The 23,305-nt window shown below is 38.6% G+C and overlaps 1 protein-coding gene across 4 annotated transcripts in view; it reads right to left on the reverse strand.

Annotated features, from left to right (window-relative positions):
* The window catches only part of SYNE2 (spectrin repeat containing nuclear envelope protein 2), a 356,033-nt gene that overhangs the window by 117,618 nt on the left and 215,110 nt on the right, over positions 1 to 23,305 (reverse strand). For all 4 annotated transcript variants that reach the window (XM_047767512.1, XM_047767510.1, XM_047767513.1 and 1 more), the window contains exons 54-61: positions 21,760 to 21,915; positions 19,036 to 19,176; positions 16,910 to 17,092; positions 15,795 to 15,932; positions 9,867 to 10,052; positions 6,795 to 6,917; positions 5,128 to 5,310; positions 2,391 to 2,522 (exon numbers count right to left, since the gene is read on the reverse strand). In XM_047767512.1, the coding sequence (XP_047623468.1) occupies positions 2,391 to 2,522; positions 5,128 to 5,310; positions 6,795 to 6,917; positions 9,867 to 10,052; positions 15,795 to 15,932; positions 16,910 to 17,092; positions 19,036 to 19,176; positions 21,760 to 21,915 (1,242 nt within the window). The remainder of the gene's footprint in view (positions 1 to 2,390; positions 2,523 to 5,127; positions 5,311 to 6,794; positions 6,918 to 9,866; positions 10,053 to 15,794; positions 15,933 to 16,909; positions 17,093 to 19,035; positions 19,177 to 21,759; positions 21,916 to 23,305) is intronic.

Genomic DNA, 23,305 nt, shown 5'->3' on the forward strand with positions numbered 1-23,305 from the left:
TGCCCATATTCCGACACCAATATCCCTATTTCGTCTGAAGTTAAATTTGTGATTGCTTTGGGAAATAAGAATTAAATCGGACTTGGATATGCTGTGTCTCTTTTCAATAAACACCAAACTTCAAAGAAATAGCTGACATACTACAGACGTCAGAATAACACTTAGAGAAACAGACTAGTCTGCATAGACACTAGCATTAGGGAGGCAGAGAAGTGCAAGCACAAAGCAGCCATTCTCAAAGTGTCATCTGCAGACCCCAGGAGTCTGCACTCCATGAGGTCAAGATCATTCTCTAGTAATGCTAAAGTGCTACTGGTCTTTCTCACTGTGGTGACATTTTCCATTGTGTGATGTCACAAAAGCAGTGGTGGGTAAAACTACTGACACCTTATACAAATCAAAGCAGGAACATCAACTGTATTAGCAATTACTAGATTCTTCGCTATCATGAACTTAACGGGAAAAAAAAAAAAAAAAAGCCAGCTTCATTTAAGACTATCCTTAATAAAGAGCATGTACTTTTTTTTTTTTCTTTTTTCACCACCCCATGGCATATGATGTTCCCAGGCCAGGGATCAGATCCAAACCTCAGTTGTGACCTAAGCCACAGCTGAAGCAATGCCAGATCCTTAACCCACTGTGCCAAGCTAAGAATCAAACCAGTGTCCCAGAGCTCCCAAGATGCTGCCAATCCCCTTGTGCCACAGAGGGAACTCCAAGCATATGTATTTTTAATACTGCGTATGACAAACTGGGAGGCATGAATAAAGCACCTCTGCTATTACCAAAGTACAATGATTGAGGAAAAGCACTTATACAATGACGTTTCAAGCCGACCTATTCATTTTTTTCCACAGAACATTATTTTCACTTGAAAAAAAAGATAGCTGTTAAGCTATACATACAAGTATGTAATATATATATATATATATATATATATAGACACTAAAAGGTTTTTCTGAAAAGGGAGATGTTAATATTAATAAATGTGAATTTTTAATAGCAACTACTGAAATGTGTCACCATTTGGAGGATCTATATAACTAGTCAAATAATATTTTCCAAATCGTCAAGCATGATGTTATAAAATCATGCATGGCTAGAGATTCATGTCAAGTACAAGACAGACCAAAGGATTTTAATGTAAGAACGTGAAAAATGCACTGACATGGCTTCAGATTCCATTAACAATGAACCTGTGAGTGATCCTACTTGTTGGAGTTAGTGTAGCTTCAAAGGATGTCCACAATTATTCAAAAGGGTTATCCAAATACTCCCCTCTTTTCCATATACGTGGGTGTCTTAAAGAAGCTGGCTGATCCTTATATACTTCAAACAAAACTACATACTTCAGTAGATTGAATGCAGAAGCATATGAGATACTAGCTGTGTGCTAGTAAGCTAGACTTTAATGAGATTTACATTGCACTTTGGTTATAGCAGTAAATGTGAAACAATGTCATGCTTCTTACTACATTTTGTTTTGGGAAATATAATTTTTTGTCCCAAAATGTTATCTGTATTAATGTGTAATGAGTTTATTATTGTTATTTTAAAATAATCTAAACAAATATTTATATTTCTGAGTTTTAATGTAGACAAAAGGCCTTTGGGTCTTTGGATTTTTTTAATGTAAAGGGAAATCTGGCATTTTTATGGTACTGAATCTTTAATCAACCGAGTCTCCTTATTGAGTCTACCACTTAACAGCTATGTCATCTTGGACTCTCTGTACTTCACCTTAGACATTAAGAAAATTTCCTTACATCTTATAGCTAGATAGCGCTATAACCTGGCTTTGAATACCAGAGCAATTGCCTGCCTACAACAACTTGATGGCATGAAAAAAAAAGCAGCTCTCTACAATCCTTGGCATATTATCAGGTTTTTTTTCACTATAGAAACACTGACTCAAAAACAAAGACTGAAAAAACCCTAGTAATGAAGGCTAACAGGCAAACCACTATAACTGTTTCCATATGATACTGTTAATTATGGCATATGGAAAGAATGCTTAGCAAATGAACACTAATAAAGATTTCAGTCTTTACCTCTAAAGCCCAACCTTCCCGACCCCCATGCCAGAAAACCAGCCAGAAAGTCAGTTTGTCCAAAATACCACGTTACATCAGCTTCTTTGGTACCAGAGCAAATTCAGGCCAAAATGAACAGTGTTGAGGCTAAAGATACTTAAAGGGACTTCTATTATGATAATTATATAATCACCTACTTATATAATAGGAATAGAAAGTAAATATACACATAAAATATCTTCAATTGGAAGACAGAAATAGGATATACACTGTATCATCAAAAAAGCTTCTAGGTACCAATAGCTTTGAAAGTGATTATTGAATGTACTACTAGACAAATGAATGAAAGAAATATACCTGTACTTGTGGCAGGTCGACAGCTTGGTCTGGAGACGTATGTTCATGGGAGAATTCAGCTGAAGAATCATTTAAGATCTGTTTCAACTTTTCTATTTCTTCATCACATTCATTAGTCTGTTTTATGACTACCTATAAAAGAACCCCCCCCAAAGAATTTTTGTTACAATCCAAGAACTGGATCAATGGCTACTTCCAACATCTACCCCCATCACACGTTCCCATCAATTACAGCTAATACACACCCATATAGATTCCAATAGGAAGTGGTAACCTAAATACAGAGAACCAGGCTCACAAAGCTGACTCCTGACCTTCTTGCTCAACTAAATGACAAAGCACCTGTGCAGTGCTGGGAGTTCAGGTTGAATTAGACATAGTTTTGCTCTAAAGTATTTGCTGTCCAGTGGGCTTATTCTGGGAGCATTTTACAGCATGTTAACATATAGCTGTGACTTTTATGAAATCACTGATATGTCACACACAGTATTTTAATAATATTCCATGTGAGAGTTTCTACACAGGAAGGTGATATTCCTGATTCAGGATGGAAAGAGCAAGTGATTTGAGAAACGATGGATATTCCTGGTCCAGACACATTCCCACTTGGCACTCCTTGGGATCTGTGCTATACATTTTATGGTAAGAGGCTGAGGTTTGAGGGCCATCCGAGTTTGCAGAATAAAGCAAAACCAGAACAATACCTGGAATTTAGTGTTAAGGGAGTAATAGAGCTTGGACCTACTTGTATACTGAATGATGTGATGAAAGACAAAGAAATGGACTTCAAAAGAAAACCTAGATATTGCCTCAGTAGTCTTCACAATGAAGGAAAATGCCTCTTGAGACTACACAGTTTCTGGCCGACACAGAATTCTTCCTTGTGTTTTCTTTAATATTTAACTACAATTTTAGCTGCAAGCTGGAAATGAGTAACTATGTTCGCTGCACACACCTGTTCCCTAGCCCGTAATAAATGAGCTACGCCCTATTAATCCTCCCAAAAGTAATGTGTCCTATTTTCTACAATGAGAACACAGACAATATCTAACACAGGAATTAAAAGAAATGGATCATTTTCTAATGATTTTCACTACCACTGGCTTACATAGCTTTGAAATATCTGAGATGACATCTGATTACCTCTACCACAATAAGATGGAAAATTTTAGCAGCACAGTTTGATACCTAACTTGGCACAAATTCTAATTTTCTCTTCTATTTCCCCCCTTTCATCTTGTGAAGGAGTCACTTTAATGCATAGTTAGGATTGTTGATTTCTTTTCCTGACCAGGAGACCAAGAAAGCACAAAAAAAGATTAAAAATAATTGATCAGGAGTTCCTGTCGTGGCGCAGTGGTTAACGAATCCGACTAGGAACCATGAGGTTGCGGGTTCAGTCCCTGCCCTTGCTCAGTAGGTTAAGGATCCGGCGTTGCCGTGAGCTGTAGTGTAGGTCGCAGACGCGGCTCAGATCCCGCATTGCTGTGGCTCTGGCGTAGGCCTGTGGCTACAGCTCCGATTCGACCCCTAGCCTGGGAACCTCCATATGCCGCCGGAGCGGCCCAAGAAATAGCAAAAAAAAAAAAAGAAAGAAAAAGAAATTGATCAAATATTCTGTCTTTGAATTTTTTTTCTTTTCTTCATATTATTAAAAAATAGTACATTGAGTGCCAGATCTTTTTTCTTCCTGTTAGGAAATGACATCAGCTGATCAGTAGCCAGGCCAGAGAAACCAAGTGAGCTCAGACTCAAACCAGAGATTTTACAATATCCTTGAATCTGAGAACTGAGTGACCATCAAATGTGAATGAAATTTAAGAGAGATAGCAATTTTCTTCTATAACCAGGTGTGGGAAGGAGGAAAAATAGTCTTTTATCCTCCCCTGACCCACCTAATCAAGAAAAGTGGGCTAAGGAAGGGGATCTACCACAGGGTTGAAAACTCTGTGGCTAGTACTGTAACTTTCTTTTCCCTAAGGAGCAGTTGTTGATCTAGGAATACAAACCAAAGTAAAATGGAATTTCTATCTAATGATAATTCCTGACTTGAGATAGAAGATATATCAAAACAGAAGAATTAAAAAAAAACCTCAAGGAAAAGCTAGAAGAGGTCATCAGTTAGAAGGAAGAGACTTTGATCTGAAGAATAATACTAGGAGTCTAGGAACTCAAATTCTTTTTTTCTTGAACACACATTAATCTCAACACAAGTCAACTCTGGTCTTTTAGCAAGTCATCTAACCTTTGGCTGCTAGTCTCCTAATGTGCAAAAATAAAGATGGCAAAGTGCCTTATCCACCTGTATCATGTAATAAAATGAAATGATTAATAGAACAACTGAAATATATAAAGAGATTATTGTGGGTCTGTTGGCCTCACAAGACTGCAAATGCACTGCACACGGCTGAATCTCTTCCCACAGCACTTTACCCAGGTAAGTCTTTGATAATTCTAGCATGGAATGAAATAGACCGTAACCATGCATTGATGTCTTCAACCAGAAGAAGGGTAAGAGCTGGGAAAAATCACCTTAACCCCATCCGAGCAGCAAGCTACTCTCTTACATCAAGTGCCACCCTCTGGATAACATACTGCAAGAAGCCAAAGAGAATCAACACAGGTGGCACTTATTCTCATGAGAATTTGATCTACCTAGCTGTTAAAACTGAAAACAAAACCAGCTTTGGCTGAACATTTTCATCCAATAAGCTGGCTGTCTTCACAAACTACTCACCTTCAACAACTCATTTTGTTCCTGAGTCACATTTTCCAACAGTTTTATATCTTGTAAAAGCTGACTTGTCCGCTGAAACACAGGCAGAGGCTTCATTCCTGCTGGGGGTAACCTCAGCTCCACTTGGTAAGACACTATTTCAGCAATGGTTTTCTTCATGGGACGTATGTTTTCCAGAATGACCTTAATTATATCAGATAAACATGGCACATAAAAAAAAAAAAAAGCCACTCCTAAATCTATTCCAATTTAAACTACAGTCTTCAAACTATATGTTTGGTTCTTAAAAGAGTTCCTTAGGTTGGGTTGAAAATAACTAATATGTTACTTGTGCTCCAATAGTTATGTCTCAGGAAAGAAAGCCTGGGGCCACAGTAACCTCCCAGCACTACACTGCACACATGGACAGCCCTTCCCTTCTTTCTCTCCCCCCACCACTCTCTGGAGAGCTGTGGTTTTGCTTTGGATGTCGTTATAAGGCAGTGAGCCATATAAGGTCAGGCACTGCCTCTTACTACCTTTCATAGCAACTGCACCCAGCACAGGGCAGACCCTCAAAAAATGCCTATTGACTGGAACAGAAACATCCCGCCAGACTTCCTAAGTCCCAAAAGTATATTTCTGTTTTGCTTTAATGACATCTGATGCATTGAAATCTGGATTTACACAATGAATAAATCAGAGGAAAGTATTCACTTTGCCAAGTACTTCATCTACAGTATTTCATTTCATCTTCACAACCTCCCTAGGAGGTAAGTATCTTGACTTCCTTTTCACAGGTAAGGAAATTGGGTGCCCAAAAGTTAAAAGACCCAGCTAAGGGCAGATTATAAAAGGCAGGGTCAGGATTAGAAGGCAAGGCTGCCTGACCCTAAAGCCCATGCTCTTGACGGCTAGGCTGAGGGGAATCAACGTCTGGATACTGTTTAGTATATTCCAGCTCCAGGGCTAGGGACTCTATCTAAATCATAATTATCCAACATAATCACAGGAATGCCAATGTCCACATATGAAAGTGAATTCAAGAAATGTTAGCCAGTCACTTAAAAGGAAGCTGTGGCTGAAACTGGGCAGCTGGGGCTGGAGGCCAGTTCTATTGATTTAGAGGTTTAAGCTCTTAGACTAGTAAACACCTGGGTTTGACTTGAAGGAAAAACTGCCAGACTTTGATGTTTTAGGAATAAATTAAATTTAAAAATAACATACAGTAAAAGTATCTTTATATAGTAGCACTATGAAGATGATTTAACATGATATTTATAGTCATTCATTTCTATTTCCCAACTATAACTTTAGCAAGACTAAACAGATTTTCTTTCTTTCTTTTTTTTTTTTTTTTGCTTTCTTTCATAGGCCCATACCCACAGCATGTGGAAGTTCACAGGCTAGGGGTCAAATTGGAGTTGAAGCTGCAGCCTATGCCACAGCAATGTGGGATCCAAGACACATCTGCAACCTACACCACAGCTCATGGCAACACCGGATCCCCAACCTACTGAGTGAAGCCAGGGACTGAACCTGCACCCTCATGGGTACTAGTTGGATCATTTCCACTGAGCCACAATGAGAACTCCTAAAAAGATTTTATCACATCATGTTATAACATATTTTAAAATAAGCATGACAAGTATTAAGTGAAAATATTTTTAATAATGATCCATGCTTACTTCCCCATGCTTAAGATGTTCTTCAGGTGAAAAATCAAATATTTCTTTTGATAACAGGATAGCTTTGATTTTTGAAACTCTTTTCTCCATTGATTTTACTTCTGTTTCAATGGCAACCACATCCTAGAATTTCAGAAACAAACAAAAAACAGTCATGCAATATATGTTACATGTTAATAATCTTTATAAAACACAACTTATTGCCATTTATTCTATTCTCATCGTTAACCAAAACGTGTTTGCCACTTGTATCTCTTAAAAACTAACCAAGTGCTACACAGATAGGTGGATTGTTCTCAATAAAGATGTTCTTCTCTTAGTAACAGCATAGCCCACTACAAAGCACTGCTTATGTTGAGTTAAAGATCCTCTGGAGCCAGTTTTCAATTATTTATGCTATGAGAACAAAAATAGTACGCCTCTGAACCAATTTTTACATAAACTCTAAGTTATCTACAAACTCTTTAGATTTATCTTTGGAATGTGTTTAAACACTTGAGTACAAGTGGGTCTAACGCTGAAAAAAATTCCCACTCCTTTAAGTGAAATGATAAATTCACCCTTGGGAAACAAATACACCAAGGAGCTGGGAAACTGACAGATTTTCTTCCCATTTCCCTAAAGAACTGTTGCCAGGTGGAGAGTCATGAAATTACTTTATAACCTACTCAGAGTAATAGAAACAATAGATCATTTGTCCAGTGGTTTTTCTCCCATCAGTGTCAACCTCTAGAATATGACCAGGAACCTTAAAGTGAAAATGCTGCTATTTGTGCCATTAAAACCTACATATTTAAGAATATATACTATACTATTCACAATAGCCAAGACAAGGAAACAACCTAAATGTCCACTGACAGATGAATGGAATAAGAAGATATGATACATATACAAATTGGAATACTACTCAGCCACAAAAAAGATGAAATAACGCCATTTACAGCAACCTGGATGAAACCAGTGATTCTCATACTAAGTGAAGTAAGTCAGAAAAAGAAAGACAAATATGAATGCAATATCATATGAATGATATTGCTTATCTGTGGAATCTAAAATATGGCACAAATGAACCTATCTACAGAACATAAACAGACTCACAAACATAGAGAACAGACTTGTGGTTACCAAGGGGGAGGGAGTGGGATGGACAGGGAGTTCTGGGGTTAGTAGATGCAAACCATTACATTTGGAATGAATAAGCAATGAGGTCCTGCTATACAGCACGGGGAACTATATCCAGTCTCTTGAGATAGAACATGATGGAAGACAGCATGAGAAATGGAATGTATATATGTGTATAACTGGGTCACCTTGCTATACAGGAGAAATTGGCACTACCTTGTAAATCAAATATACTCTAATAGAAAAAAAATTTTTTAAATATGTGCTATAAAATCTCCAAATTGAAGTCCACTTACACTGTAAGAGGGCCTTCAGACCTTTAGAGCTTAATGCAGATAAACTGAAGCGAAAATAAGGTATAGCAAATAATGAAGGGAATAAGAAAAACTACAGAGAAATCAACAAAGGGTTTCAAATTATAGCAATTTGGAGCCATTCAACATAGGACAAACATAACTTTGTAAGCAAATGAAGCAGTAATTACAGTAATTTATAGCATTACCTTCAAATCATGAGAAGTTCAATTATATTGAAATGATTTTCTGTACCTCACTTTTAAGTATATAAAACTATACAATGTATTTTACAGTAATTTCCATTGATAGTTGCTGAAGCATTTAACAATTTTGGAATAAGCTGCAACAACCAAAAATATTTAACAAATATGATTATCTGAAGTTACATAAGTGTGGCACAGTGGATATAACTGAGAAATAAAAGGTAAATAATTTTTACCTTTTACCAATATGGAGGTTCCCAGGTCAGGGGTCAAATCAAAGCTGTAGCTACCAGCCTACGCCACAGCCACAGCAATGCCAGATCTGAGCCATGTCTGTGACCTATACTACAACTCACCACAATGTCAGATCCTTAACCCACTGAGTGAGGCCAGGGATCAAACCTGTGTCCTCATGGATGCTAGTCAGGTTTGTTTCCACTGAGCCATGACAGGAACTCCTAAAAGGTAAATAATTAAGACTAACTGAGAGTTCCCATTGCGGATCAGTGGTAATGAACCTGACTAGGATCCATGAGGATATGGGTTGATTCCTGGCCCTGCTCAGTGAGTTAAGGATCCGGCATTGCCGTGAGCTGTGGTGTAGGTCACAGACACGGCTCAGATCTGGAGTTGCTGTGGCTGTGGCATAGGCTAACAGCTGTAGCTCTGATTGGACCCCTAGCCCGGGACCCTCCATATGCTGCAGGCATATGCCTAAAAAGAACAAAAACAAAAACAAAAAAAAGACTAACCGTACCTGCCTTTGCTGTGTAATTCCATCCTTAAATAAATATCTCACATATTTCAAGCTAAATTAAATAAAATTATTTAAAAATCCAGTGACGATCTACAGCAGTTCCTCAATAAATATTTGCTATTGGTGAATGAAAACTTGGGAAGTAATCTGTTTTAATTCCCACTTTGCTAATCTGTGCTTTAAAATCAATAATATCTCCTCTCTGACAAAGAGGAAACACTGCTTATTTGATCAGGATTCTTACCTTTAAAGAGACCACCTCTGGACTGAGCATGGGGGTTTGATTTTTTTTGCAGTTGCACTATAGGTGGTAAAGTATAATTCAAGTAGTAACATAAACGAGAAATGGACCAGGTCAATGTGTCTCAGAGGAGTTGATTAGCAGATCAACTCTAATTTACTAAATGAAATATAAGTACAAAGTAATAAGCCACATCTTTTTTTTTTTGGTCTTTTTTTTGCCATTTCTTAGGCCGATATGGAGGTTCCCAGGCTAGGGGTACGCCATAGCCACAGCAACTTGGGATCCAAGCCATGTCTGCAACCTACACCACAGCTCACAGCAATGCCGGATCCTTAACCCACTGAGGAAGGCCAGGGATCGAACCTGAAACCTCATGGTTCCTAGTCGGATTCGTTAACCACTGAGCCACAACAGGAACTCCTAAGCCACATCTTTATAGTGCCAACTTACATCGGCCATTCGCTGAATCTGTGGAAGACTTTCCATGATTTTTTGCTGTAAAGCTGTCACTTGACGACTTAACTCTTGTATGGACTGTGCTAAATCATCTGTTTCAAAAATTATTGACAAGTCTTCTAGGTCTGTGAAAACTGAATGTAAAAGATTGTGCTTCTGTTCTGAATCTTCCAAAGCCATCTAGATAATGGGAAACATGGAGAAAGAGAAACATCAAGATACTGAAACAAGCTGATTAAAATTTAAATCAGAGAAAATTCTACAGCTATATATGGTGACAGATGTTACCTAGACTTACTGTGGGTACTCATTTTGCAATGTAAACAAATATTGAATCGTTCTGTTGCACACCTGAAACTAATAAATGCTATAGGTGAATTATACCTGAATAAAAAATTAACTCAGGAGAAAATCTGAATTGGACTCAACATTTCAAACTCCTGTTCATTTCATTTCACAAAAAAGCCTTGAACATTTCCTCTGACCAGTGGCAGTATACGACTACGGAGTGTCTACCCCATTTGGTGGGTTTGCAGCAGCTGTTTCACTCCACGCAACTCAGCTCCTCCAGCATCGTTACCAGAACCAGGAACACCTGACCTGTAAGTCCATCCCTCCATAATTTGGAATCAGGGTCAAAAGAGCCATTCAATTGGTTGGACTTGTAATTTGGGGAATGTTGGTTTGGGAGGAATAGATAAATTAAGTTGGGATGAAAAATTAAGAATCAGTCCTGTGGCCTCCCACTCCTGGGGCCAGTGTCCTCTGTGGCCTCACCACACAGAGCCAGTGATGTCCATGAGATATCCCTCTGGCTTAAGTTACCTGAATAACTGGATACCAAAAGATCTCTATCTGACAAAACCAAATAAAAGGGGAAAAATTCACTTGTAGAATTTCTTAGACATTATTTCTTATTATCTTTTTCTTTTTTCTTTTAATAATTATAATTATTAACTTTCAACCTTAAGATTTCAAAATATCTCAGCCACTGACTGGAAATGTTCAACCGGCTAATGTAGTGTTCAGGTAATTGCATATAAAATAACTGATAGGAGAAAGAACATTTACTTTTGCAACAAGTCTAGTCATATGTCTCTAAAATTTTTCAGGTTATTGAGAATTTTACATTGATCTTATTCAGAATCCTACAGGAGAAAACTCTTGGGAAAGCAAAACTTAAAAGCAATGCTTTTTCCAATAATACTATTTACAATAGCATCAAAAATCATAAAATACTCAGGAAAAAATTTAACAATCTACATTAAAGAGAAATTAAAGAAGACCAAAATAAGTAGAGAGATTACACTACGTCCTTGGATGGCAAGAGTTAATATGGTTAAGACATAGATTCTCACCACACTGATCTAGATTTAACACAATCTCACTCAAAATTCCAACAGACCTCTGCATAGATATTGACAAGCTGATTATAAAACTTATATGGAAATGCAAAAGACCCAGATTAGCCAAAACAAAGGGCCAAGTTATAGAATTTATGCTACCTCATTTCAAGACTTACTATATAAAGTTGCGATAATAAAGACTGTGTCATATTGGTAAAAAAAACAGACACACAGATCAAGAGAACAAAAGAGAGAGCCCAGAAATACACCCACATATATGAGAGTCAAGTAAAATCACTTGACAAAGTACCAAAGTAATTCAACAGTGAGTGGTCAAAACATGGATATCCCCAAGGAAAAAAGCCAACACTGATTTCAGCTTCATATCATATACAGAAATTAACTTAAAATGTTATCACAGACCTAAAAGAAAGAATTAAAACTGTACAATTTCTAGAATAAAAGATAGGAAATCCTTGTGATGTCAGGTTAGATAAAGATTTCTTAGACACAACACAAAAAAATAATCCATAAAAGAAAAACACTGATAAATTGGACCTCATCAAACAAATAGCATTTGCTTTCTGAAAGACAATATTGAGAGAATGAAAAGACAAGCCATGAACTGGGAGAAAATATTTGTAAATAATATATTTGGTAAAGGACTGGATTTTAAGGTATTGTATAAATAACTGCTAAAATTCAAGAATAAAAAAGACAAATAACCCAATTTAAAAATGGGCCAAAAAAATTGAACATTTTACAAAGTGTACAAATGACAAATAAGCATATAAATAAATGTTCAAATAAATAAATCATTAGTCATTTAGAGAAATACCACAAAGAGACACCACTACACATCATTAAGTGGCTAAAATTTAAAAGACAGATACGATCAAGTGCGATAAGGATGTGGAATAATTAGAACTCACATTGCCAGGGGGTATGGAAAATGGTGCAGCCATTTTGAAATATGATTTGTTAGTTTATCTAGTTAAAAACTTGGAAGCCAGCAATCTACTCCTAGGTATTCACCAAATTAAACAACATGAAAATACACACCCTCACAAAAAGATGTGTATATGAATGCTCAGAGCAGCTCTGCTCCTTAGGGCTATTGCAGCTTCTAACCTGGCCTCCTATCCCCACCTGCAGGGATTTGTGCCCTGTAATCAGCTCCCTTAAATGTAGGTTGAGCTTACTGACTGACTTCTAATAAAATATCGCAGAAGTGATGAAATGTCACATCTAACATTAGATTTAAAAAGACGTTTCTGGAGTTTCCGTCATGGTGCATCGGAAATGAATCCAACTAGGAACCATGAGGTTGCAGGTTTGATCCCTGACCTCGCTCAGTGGGTTAAGGATCTGGTATTGCCGTGAGCTGTGGTGTAGGTCGCAGATACGGCTCAGATCTGGCGCTGCTGTGGCTATGGCATAGGCTGGCAGCTGTAGCTCCAATTAGACCCCTAGCCTGGGAACCTCCGTATGCTGCAGGTGTGGCCCTAAAAAGACAAAAAACAAAAAAGAAAAAATAATTTTAAAAAATTAATAAAAAGACAGTTTCTGTCTTGGGAGCTCCTTTGATTGTTTATGGTAAAGGAAGCCCGCTGCTGTGCCATGTGAAGAGGCCCACTTGTCCTTCCAACAGCCACATGAATGAGCCTAAAGCACATCCTGTTTCTTCCTTCACCCACATTGAGCCTTCAGATGGACCCCAGCCTTGACTGACACAGTAACTGCACTCTCATGACACCTCGGGCTAAAAGCACTCAGGTAAGCCAGACCTCAATTCTGGCCCACAGAAACTCTGAGACAGGAAATGTTTCTTGTTTTAAACTGCTAACTTCAGGAGGAATGTGTTACACAGCAATAGATACAGAATACAAAGCCCCAAACTTGAAATAGCCCAAACATCTATTAGTGAAGGGATAAATATGTTGCACTTTCCACAAATGGAATACTATTCAGCAGGAAACGGAATAAACTACCTGTAAATATAACAACCTGGATGAATCTGGAAAATATTAAGCTAGGGAGAAGTCAGTCACAAAAGACTGTGTGCTATATGATTCTATTCACAGGATGCTGTAGAGAAGGCCCAACTAAAAGAATAGAAAAAATGAGGGAGTGATTTCAGAGGGCTGAAGACAGGTAAAAGGGTACTGAGTGCAAAGGAGCATGTCAGAACTTTGTAAGGTGATGGAAATGATCATTATAAACTGCTGGTGGTGGTGCTACACAACTGCATACATTTATCAAAACTCATCTAGCTATAAACTTAGGACAGGTGGATTTGACTATATGGAAATTGTACCTCAATGAAGTTGATTTAAAAAACGAGTTGCTTTCCTACTTTTACTATGACAATTTAGGTTTCAACAAGCCTTAATTACAACAGCAGTCTTTATGGAATGTTTAGGTTATAAAAACCTATTTTAACAAATATGATCCAGGTGGAAGGTTATAGTGCAATTAAAACATTTTCAAAGCTTAGTTGAGGGTTCTGGTACTTCTTTAAAAGTCAAATGGTAAAGGATATCCTAAAAGTAGGCCAAACTTCTTTCAATACAGGAACAAATGAGGTGTTCACATGTGACTAGCTATTTGCAACTTATTTCCCATTGGGGATTTGTTTAAGATACATTCTGTGGGAAATCGGCCTGCATGTCCCCTTGTCCCTACTTCCTCAAGCTAACAACCCAGAGTTCTATTCAGTTCTAGCTCATAAACAAAGGGCAGTAAATTTGGGTGTCCTGAACAGCTTAAGACAGTTTACTTTCACACTTCTACATTTTGTTTTTCTTGGTCTTTTTTCTTTTAGGCCCACGCCCATGCATATATGGAAGTTCCCAGGCTAGAGGTCAAATCAGAGCTGCAGCTGCCAGCCTACACCACAGCCAGAGAAATGTGGGATCTGAGTTATATCTGTGACCTATACCACAGCCAAAGTCACAGCAACACCAGATCCTTAACCCACTGAGAGAGGCTTGGGATCAAACCCATGTCCTCATGGATACTAGTTGGTTTCATTACTTCTGAGCCAGGAAAGGAACACACACTTTAACATTTGTCTCAGAAGGAAGCAGTAAAAGTCCAGCCATTTTTGCCTAAGTTCATTCTGGTACAGTTTTTTTGTTTGTTTGTTTTTTGGGGTTTTTTTTACTCCTAATAAGCATTTGGGGAGAAGAAGTAGCATGCCTCTCTTCTGTCTTTTCAAACTTCTTAAAAATGGTGAAAAATACAGATTTAAAAGAAAAAGATGACATGCTTCAGGGATGTGGAAAGTTGACCTAAAAAGCAAGGGCAGAAATCACAGGCAAGAGAAGAAAAAAAACAAATGGATAAAAATGCAGTATCTTTACAACTGTTACCATAGGAAAAAAATGTGCTAAGAAATCTCAAACATCAGGGAAGTACAAAGTCAGTTGTTACCTAGGAACACACTGCACTACTTTAAAGATATGAAAAAAAAAGTGTGATCAACTCTGAGGTCTGATTACTCTGAAAATTGTTAGAGAATAAACTTTTTCCTAAGAGATTCTTTCTTGCAGCTGAATAACGAGAGAAGGGAGATAAGCCTTCCCAAGAAAATTTAAGCCAATACTTGGCATCCAAAGATCTCTTGCCATCGTGGCCCTGAGGAGAAAAATACTTCCATTTGTTCCGTCTTTAAGTTAGCACAGGGACAGGGCCCCCATGGGGCACCAGGAAGGACGGGAAATATGGACCCATGCATGCTAGACCTGGGAGGAACGCCAGACTAGTTTTCTGATGTTGTGTGATGAATTACCACACACTTACAGCCTGAAATAAAACAAACTCATTATCTCCTGGTTTCCATGGCTCAGGACTCCAGGCACAGTTTAGTATGTCCCAGGTTGCAGGCAAGGTGCCACTGGCAGTGTGGGTTTCTCTTCCAAGTTCACTCTGGTTGTTGGTAAAATCCACATGTCAAAGTGAGATCCCAGTTGTCTTGCAATTCTTGACTGGGAGTCACTCTCAGCTTCTGGAGTCCACCCTTGGTCTTGGCCCCAGGGCCCTCCCATAGTAGGCGGCTGACTTATTCAATCCAGCAGGAGACCTTCTCTTCAGTCTGCTACCATCCATGATCAGTCATATACCTATGGGAGTCATATCCCATAGCCTTAGGTACCTGATGGAACCTGGTCCATGGACTGACTGGTCCTGCCACACACAAGGTAAGGGGATTATACAGGTTGTATGTACCAGGGAACAAGAACAATGGGATCCGTCTTGGAATTCTTCCTACTAAACCCCTCAACACCACTCAGCACAATATACTGACTTCACAGATGGGAGAATCATGGTCCGTGGAGGGCACAGTAAACTAACCAAAAAGTCATGAAGTCTTTATTGGACAGAAAGAACTAGATCCTGGTCTCCAAAACCCCTATCTAGAGGCCGCCACTCTCCCAAGCTTCCCTCTGTCATCTGACATGCTTGCAGATCAGGTTGCTTTTTCAGGAAAAAAGGGGGAAAAGCATCATGACAGTCAAGTCACTAAGCCTTCTGCGGATTCTATGACACCCAGAAACACTGAAAGAACACTCACCTGAAGGGTGCCTGCACGGTGACTGAGTGTCTTTGAAGAGTCATAGTCTGCAGGGTCAGCCAGCAAGCAACTGGTGTTTTCTACCCAAGCCTCAGTGCTCTTCAGAAGATCATGATATTCCTCCATCTTAATGGTGGCCTGTGAAAGAGAGGCAGCACCAATCTATGGTTTCTCCTCGACTTGAATGATTCCTTTTTTGTTTTTTTACGGCCGCACCTGCAGCACATGGAAGTTCCCAGACTAGGGGTCAAATCAGAGCTGCAGCTGCTGGTCTACACCACAGCCACAGCAATACTGGGTCCAAGCCACATCTGCAACACTCCAGCTCATAGCAAAGCTAGATCCTTAACCCACTGAGTGAGGCCAGGCATCGAACCCGAATCCTCATGGATATCAGTCGGGTCCTTAACCCGCTGATCCATGATGGGAACTCCCTCCAGCTGAATGATTCTTGAATGGAGAGCAGGTGCTATTGGTCAGCAGGGTCAGGCTTTCCAGGGCTCCACTCCCCACGGCTGGGCCATCTGCCTCCCCCTTCAGGTTTTGATCTTTCAACCTGTAAAGCTCCTCCTGCCCTGAGGTAGGAAGGATTTAGGAAGCTCTACCCTCACTCTACGGGCCTTGGAAAGGATTCCCAGTTATTGTTGCCACAAGTCTGGTTCCCACTTTCTGCTCCATTCTGAAAGCTGCACTTAGATGTGGTCCTCCCACACGGGGCCTCATTGGGCAGTATCCCAGTTCCTCTGAGAACAGGCTCCAGCCTTGCTCTTGCACGTGCACAACTCACCCACCATGACTGCTTCATGGGAGGGAAGGCAGGGGCATCTTGTTCCCAAATGATGTCCTTTCTCCAGCTCCCTCCCCAGACCTTTGAGATACCCTTAACCTGTCAGGAAGCCCAGTGTTCACCTGAACTCCTACCATGCTGACTTGAGATTCTTGCTTCTGCCTCTGCCATCACTGAAATCCATCCCCGTGATGCCTACTCAAACTATGGGGGTGACTCTAGCTTCAGGTCCTAAAGGTGGTAATTTGGGAAACTGGCTGCCTCTGAATATTGTTTCATTTCAGACCCACCTCACCACTACAAGCTGTGCAGGGCCAGCGGGTGTTACCTTGTTTAACTGGGAGGTGCGCGACTCTGCCCTCTGTGACACTTGCTGATACTGCTGGAAAGGAACCATCAAGTTATCCATCCATTCCTGAGCTTGTCCTGGGTCCTGCTCGACAAGGTCCTGGACTTCAGAATCCAGCTCATTTAGCTTGGAATGCCAGAGATCCAGCTCATCCCACATTTTCTGGAGAAGAAAATCCTAAATCAGTTGGGATGAAGAGAAGGGAATTTCTACATTTTCACACAGTATCTGTATTTGTGAAAGGTACCAGAACGACATCACAGAGATGGTATCGCAGGCCAAGTTTTTCACTTCTGCCCAGCAACCACTTGTGACCTGAACTGAAAAACACTTTTTCTGAGGTCTCATAACTCTAACAGCATTCATTTCAGTACCAATTAGCTGTAAGGGAGCAGAAAGTCCTGGCCATTTCCAGAGATGAAGGACACCAAAACAAGGTCAACATAACCCTTATCTTTCAAGAGTGATGAGGTAACATTATGTTTAAAAGGGCTTAAAAAAATACCTGAACCTATTTAGACCAGTATATATATGTACTTAATCTAGAAGCCAATTCTTATTAAATGCAAAAAGAAAACTGGTAAAGGAAAATTCTGCTGTGACTCAAGACTAATGCAGTGTCAGAAAATTCTATCCACATGTATTAGTAGCAACTTCTTTTGGCTCAAGAAACCAATAGGTTGGATTTAAACCTGGACTTATATGGGCAGAGGAAATCTCAAATATAACATTCAATTTTTTTTTTTTTTTTGCTTTTTAAAGCCACACCTGCCTTAAAAAGGCTAGGGGTTGAATCAGAGCTGCAGCTGCTGGCTTACACCACAGCCCTGGCCATAACAACACCGGATCCTTAACACACTGAGCAAGGCCAGGATTTGAACTGCATCCTCATGGATATTAGTCAGGTTCATTTCCACTGCACCACAGTGGAAATCCCTCAATTCTTACTTAATATCTGTATAAGGATATAATTTCTGGAAATGGGAAATCTGGTTAAATTGCTTAGTGAAAGCCTGAGATTTTGTCCAGTGGTAAGTGATAGTCTGACCTATTTTTATTTTTTAATTTAATTAAATCCTTTGACATCACAGTTGGTTTAGAGGGGGCTGCTACGTCAAAGGCAGGAATGATTACTTGTGAGCAAATTTATCCATTTTATTTTAAGAGAGTATAGCTAATGTCTTCTTACATGAAAGGGGACACATATAACAATAATTTATTTTAATGCTTATAATTATTTCCACCCAAGGAGACATAATAGAGTTAAAATTTAAAACCAAAGGAGGGAGGGTTAATTGCAGAGAGGGAGGGAACAGAGGGAAGCAAGATGAAGTGAGACCTCTCTGAAGATAACTTTTTTAAAATTGAGGTATAATTTACACATAACATTTTATTACTTTCAGGTGTACAATCCAATGGTTCAATATTTGTATATACTGCAGAATGATCACCACAATAAGTATAGTTAAAATGTGACACTATACACAGATACAACTTTTTATTCTTGTGATGAAAACAATTTTTTTTTTTTTTTTTTTAGTTTTTGGCAATGCCCATGGCATGTAGAAGTTCCCAGGCCAGGGACTGAACCCATGCCACAGTAGTGACAATGCCAGATCCTTAACCCGCTGAGCCACCAGGGAACTCCATAATGAGAACTTTTAAGATCTATCCTCTTAGCCCTATTTTTTTAAGTCCCCATTCATATTAGAATATTTCCTAAAAGTACAGAGTAGAATAAGAATGTTTTCCATATACAGGAGTTTTTCTGGAAGTTAAGAAGTAGAATATAGTTCTACAAGAGAAATGAAATTGGAATTTCTATTTTCCTTGGCAGTCATTTTGTGTATCAGTCTTCCCAAGATAAGAGCCTCACTTTCCTCAACTCATGAAAAGGCTAGATCACAATCATACATTCTCAGGAGTTTGGGCATATTCCCACAGTGGAAAAACGGAGAACAATTCTTAAATGCAACCTTCTCCACCGAGCCTCTGAAGGTGACACTCTCGGTAAGGAGGCCCCATTGAACTGAGTTAGGAACCCTGTGATGACTGATGAACAGGGAATATACCAAATGCTGATGTAAGTTAAGGGAGGATGTTACCTTTTGAATTTCTTGAGCTTTATCAATATTTTTGCTTTTCTGCTGCAACATCTTTTCAACGTTATGAAGGCCATTATTAATTTCATCTATTTTTCTACTCATTGTGTACGATGGTGAGCTTTTCAAGACTTCATTGCTAATCTGTTCCAAAGGGAGAAAGCCACAGTGGGAATGTTTTCTGGCACTCTATTTAGAGGTTCAAACAATAAAAGAGGTAGTCACACATTTTGCGATTTTACTTGTCTTTAAGGGCTGGGTGGAAATTCCAAATCTTCCTAATGCTTTGTTAAGAAGGCAGATTAGTAGACTAGGAAATGGCAGCTGTGCTGACCTTTTATTTATTTATTTAGTCTTTTTAGGGCCACACCCGAAGCGTATGGAGGTTCCCAGGCTAGGGTTCTAATCGGAGCTACAGCTGCCGGCCTACGCCACAGCCACAGCAACATGGGATCAGAGCGGCATCTGCAACCTACACCACAGTTCATGGCAACACCAGATCCTTAAGCCATTAAGCGAGGCCAGGGATGGAACCCGAAACTTCATGGTTCCTAGTTGGATTCATTTCCACTGTGCCATGACAGGAACTCCAGACCAGACCTTTTAAATCCAACCGAAAAAAAAAAGAAAAGAAAACCATCCAACAAAAATTTTTTAAATGTAATCCAGAGTACATACTGCAGATACATGCTGGGTTGAGCAAAACTACTGAGAGGTAGAATCTGAATCACCCCCCCACCAAGGGAACAAATAATAGGAAAGAATTCCTGGGAGATAAATTATTTATTATATTGCCTCTCGATTTTATTGGAGAATCCTTTGCACAGATCTGTTTTCAATAAAAGCAAACATTCTCAATCTGACTTTAAACATGTAATTCTCACCTTAGTATTCATTTGGGTGAAATACCTAAAACTAGCTATTTCTTGCAGTAGAAAAGCTTAGTTTTTCTCTGTGTGAATGTCTCTAGTGTATGTTTCCCCAGCAATTAGAAATCTAGCTGCGAAACTGTAATTTTTTTATCGGAATGAGTTCCTTAAGAAAATAACTTGTGCTAGGAGAGATGATAAATGAATGTTGACTGTGTCATTTTTCAAATGCCTGATTAGGTCATGTTCTTGCTGTTTAAAGCTATGGTGATAAGGTTTTCTCCAAGTAGTCACTAAATAACCAAATAATACCTAATGCTTTTGTATAATCCTTTTAATTCATTTTTAAAACTACTGTATCTATATAACCACTGAAACTAAACCTTCCAAAGCAGATAGCACACAGATGCAGAAAATGAAATGCAGGCTAAGTGATTTCCTTAAAGCCACACATAATAAGTCAGTGGGCTGAACTGCTCCTGAGAAGCTCTGAGCCCCCAGATGTTGTTGATATTTTATGTAATGTTTTTATTCCACAGACCATACCATAGTCAAGATTTTTAGGAAGAAAATTAATCCCGTATTAGTTTTTTTTTTTATTATTATTGCTGTATTAGTTTTTATTCCTATGTAACAAATTGCCATAAAATGAAGCTTTCTAATATTTGGGGCAATTCTTCTCCCAGCAGAAATGCATATCACTTTTGTACACTAGGAGAGATCATGATTTAGGTAAAGTACACAGCCATCTGAACTGTACAGAATGGTACTAGGTCACCTGCCTGCATCCTTTAGACACATCCCCCAATAAAAACTAGTTGTTGATTGTTACAAACATATACAAATATGAAAGTTACAGTTGAAATTCAACCCTAAATTGAAAGGGTAGATTTTGATGATTAATTCACTTTGCTAGGAATTTTCACAAGAAGTAGTTATGAGAACCAATTTAGTTCCTCTCAAAACATTTAGGATTCTCTTAAAATCAATAGTAGGCGATCCTATGAGAGTACCTCATAACAGACTATCTTGTGTGTCAAATAAACAAGATTTGTTGTAATTTATATCAGGAATTTACATGTTTTTACATGGGTTAGATTTCCTAAAGAAATCTGTCACAGTTTGAAACCTGATTTTTATGTGCATTTATTATCTATTTTATTTATTAAATTATAGGTATTCCAGGCTTCAAAAAGCAATATAAAAATTCTTCTGTGTATGTTGGACCTTTTGTTATGTTGGATTTGCGCAGCCTTAAAATAATACAATTAAATTGTCTTGCTAAACACGTAAGTCTCCAAGTACTATGAAACATTTCCCACTCTTTCTCCCAACCTGGACTTTCAGGTATAAAGGTTTGCCTGGGTATGGCTTTGTGAGATTTCTGTTACCATCATCATTAGAAAGATACTGCGTGTTAAGTGCTAGTAATGAATGTGTTAAGTGCTGCTAGTGAGTTGTGAAATGTATATTTATTGCTCCTGGTTGCGAGTTCAAAATGTTCATAGGGAATATGCTTTAAAGCCAAGTATTATTTATGTCCAAAATTTTAAAATGATTCTCTAAGGAGGAAAAAAAAAAGTAATAGACAATATATAACTTTATTTCTAAATGCAAGAGAAGAAAAATCTAAGCATCCTGATAACCTAAGATAAATAGACTATCTAATTCTATTAACGGTCACTTATTTAGAGCAACTCTATCTCAGTATTCAATACACAAAATCATTAGTCAACGAAACTCTAAAAAATAGACATAGCTGAAATCAGCGCAGTTGAAAATGTGATGTTTTTAAGTGACATTTTTTATCTTCATTCACTCCCATAAGTAATAACATGAATACAAACATTATTATTACCTTCTCATCTACGTCGTCTAAAGCTTTTCTGCATTCTTCCACCTGAGATGCAAGCTCTGCAGGAACTATGGTGTACATTTCAGAATACTTGATTCGCAGCTTTTCCATAATATTCTCAAAAGTTAACTTCCCTTTCTTAAGAATGCTTTGAAGCTCCTAAAAAATCAAGAGTTTCAAATGCTCACAAGGACAGGGAAAAAGTTTAACTCTAAAAATGAAAGCAGCTTTCCCTCATATCCTAAGGATTTAAATGAGCACATTTTGCATGACAAAGCCTCACTACTGATACAAGCTGATTAACCCCGAGAGATACTCAGTTTGCTCAGATGATGCTTTCCAATTTGTAAGAATTAAACTTGATATCTCTTCATAGTGTGAAACCATTGTTCTGAAAAGATATTACAACATTTTCCTCTTCCTAAAGTACCACTAGGATTTAATTATGTCTCAGTTGTAGTCTCCATCTAAAAAGCTAGGAGTAGTGAAAAGTTTCAAAGAAGTTTTTTGTTGTTGTTGTTACTAACTTGTTGCCATTTCTGCTTCTTCCTACATTATCATCACAATGATTCAAGGCCACTAAAAGCCCCATGCTTGAAGCAAAAGTGTCTGCTTTCATGTAATTAGACAGCCCAGCAAGGCTCAACTTCTTTCAAAAGGGAGGGTTCCAGTTCCTTCCAAAGAATGTGGGTTTTTAGGAGATAAAAGAAACTTGAACAAATAGTCTATTGGTCGTGGCCTAGAAACAGAATCTGATCCACGTTCTCCTGAACTAATTACAAAGGAGAAACTCATTTGTTTGGGAAAGTTTCCCAAAGATCAAATGGAAAAATACTTCTTGACTTTACTGTGGCTTTTTGGGTTTTTTGTTTTTACAGTAGCTGTTCAGTAGCATTACTTGTGTGACTGGACTGAGTCACCACACTGCAGGATGATTACAATTTTAAATGACTCCAAGATGTGTCATAGCTTTCTTTCTCCTAACCCTCAGCAGAGAACAAATCTAGAGGGGAAAAGTTACAGAACAATGTCCTTTGGAGAAAGATTGGGTTTGAGGGACAGTGTGCTCCTAGTTTACAGAGACCCAGTCTGGAGCACAGAGCCACAATTAAATGGCTTTGCCAAAAAGACTGCTTCTGTGAGGGAGGAGATTTCCTTTGCCAGCACTGATAATCAAAAGCTCTGGTTAACAACAGCATGCAATTTTGGAACAAACTTCCAAATGTCATTTTTGCCTGTTACCACTGAGTGGAATGAAAAGGGATCATTCTGAAAATGACCTTTGGCCTCTGCATAAACATGATGGTATAAATAAATATATTTGGTCTTCATGCCTTGTCCTGGCACAACTTCTAAAACCTTGGAATTTCTAGGTAGGGGTGAGAGGAGCGTCTTTTGTTATTTATAACAAGCCTTTCTCAACCACTGAGCCAGACATCAACTGCCAATGATTTAATGGATCATGCTTTTGTAGTGGAACCTCCACAAAAACTCAAAACACGTTTTAGAGAGCTCTGGAGTTGATAAACACATCCAGGTGGTGGGAGAG

Source organism: Phacochoerus africanus, chromosome 2 (genome assembly GCF_016906955.1).
Source record: "Phacochoerus africanus isolate WHEZ1 chromosome 2, ROS_Pafr_v1, whole genome shotgun sequence".
NCBI lineage: Eukaryota > Metazoa > Chordata > Mammalia > Artiodactyla > Suidae > Phacochoerus > Phacochoerus africanus.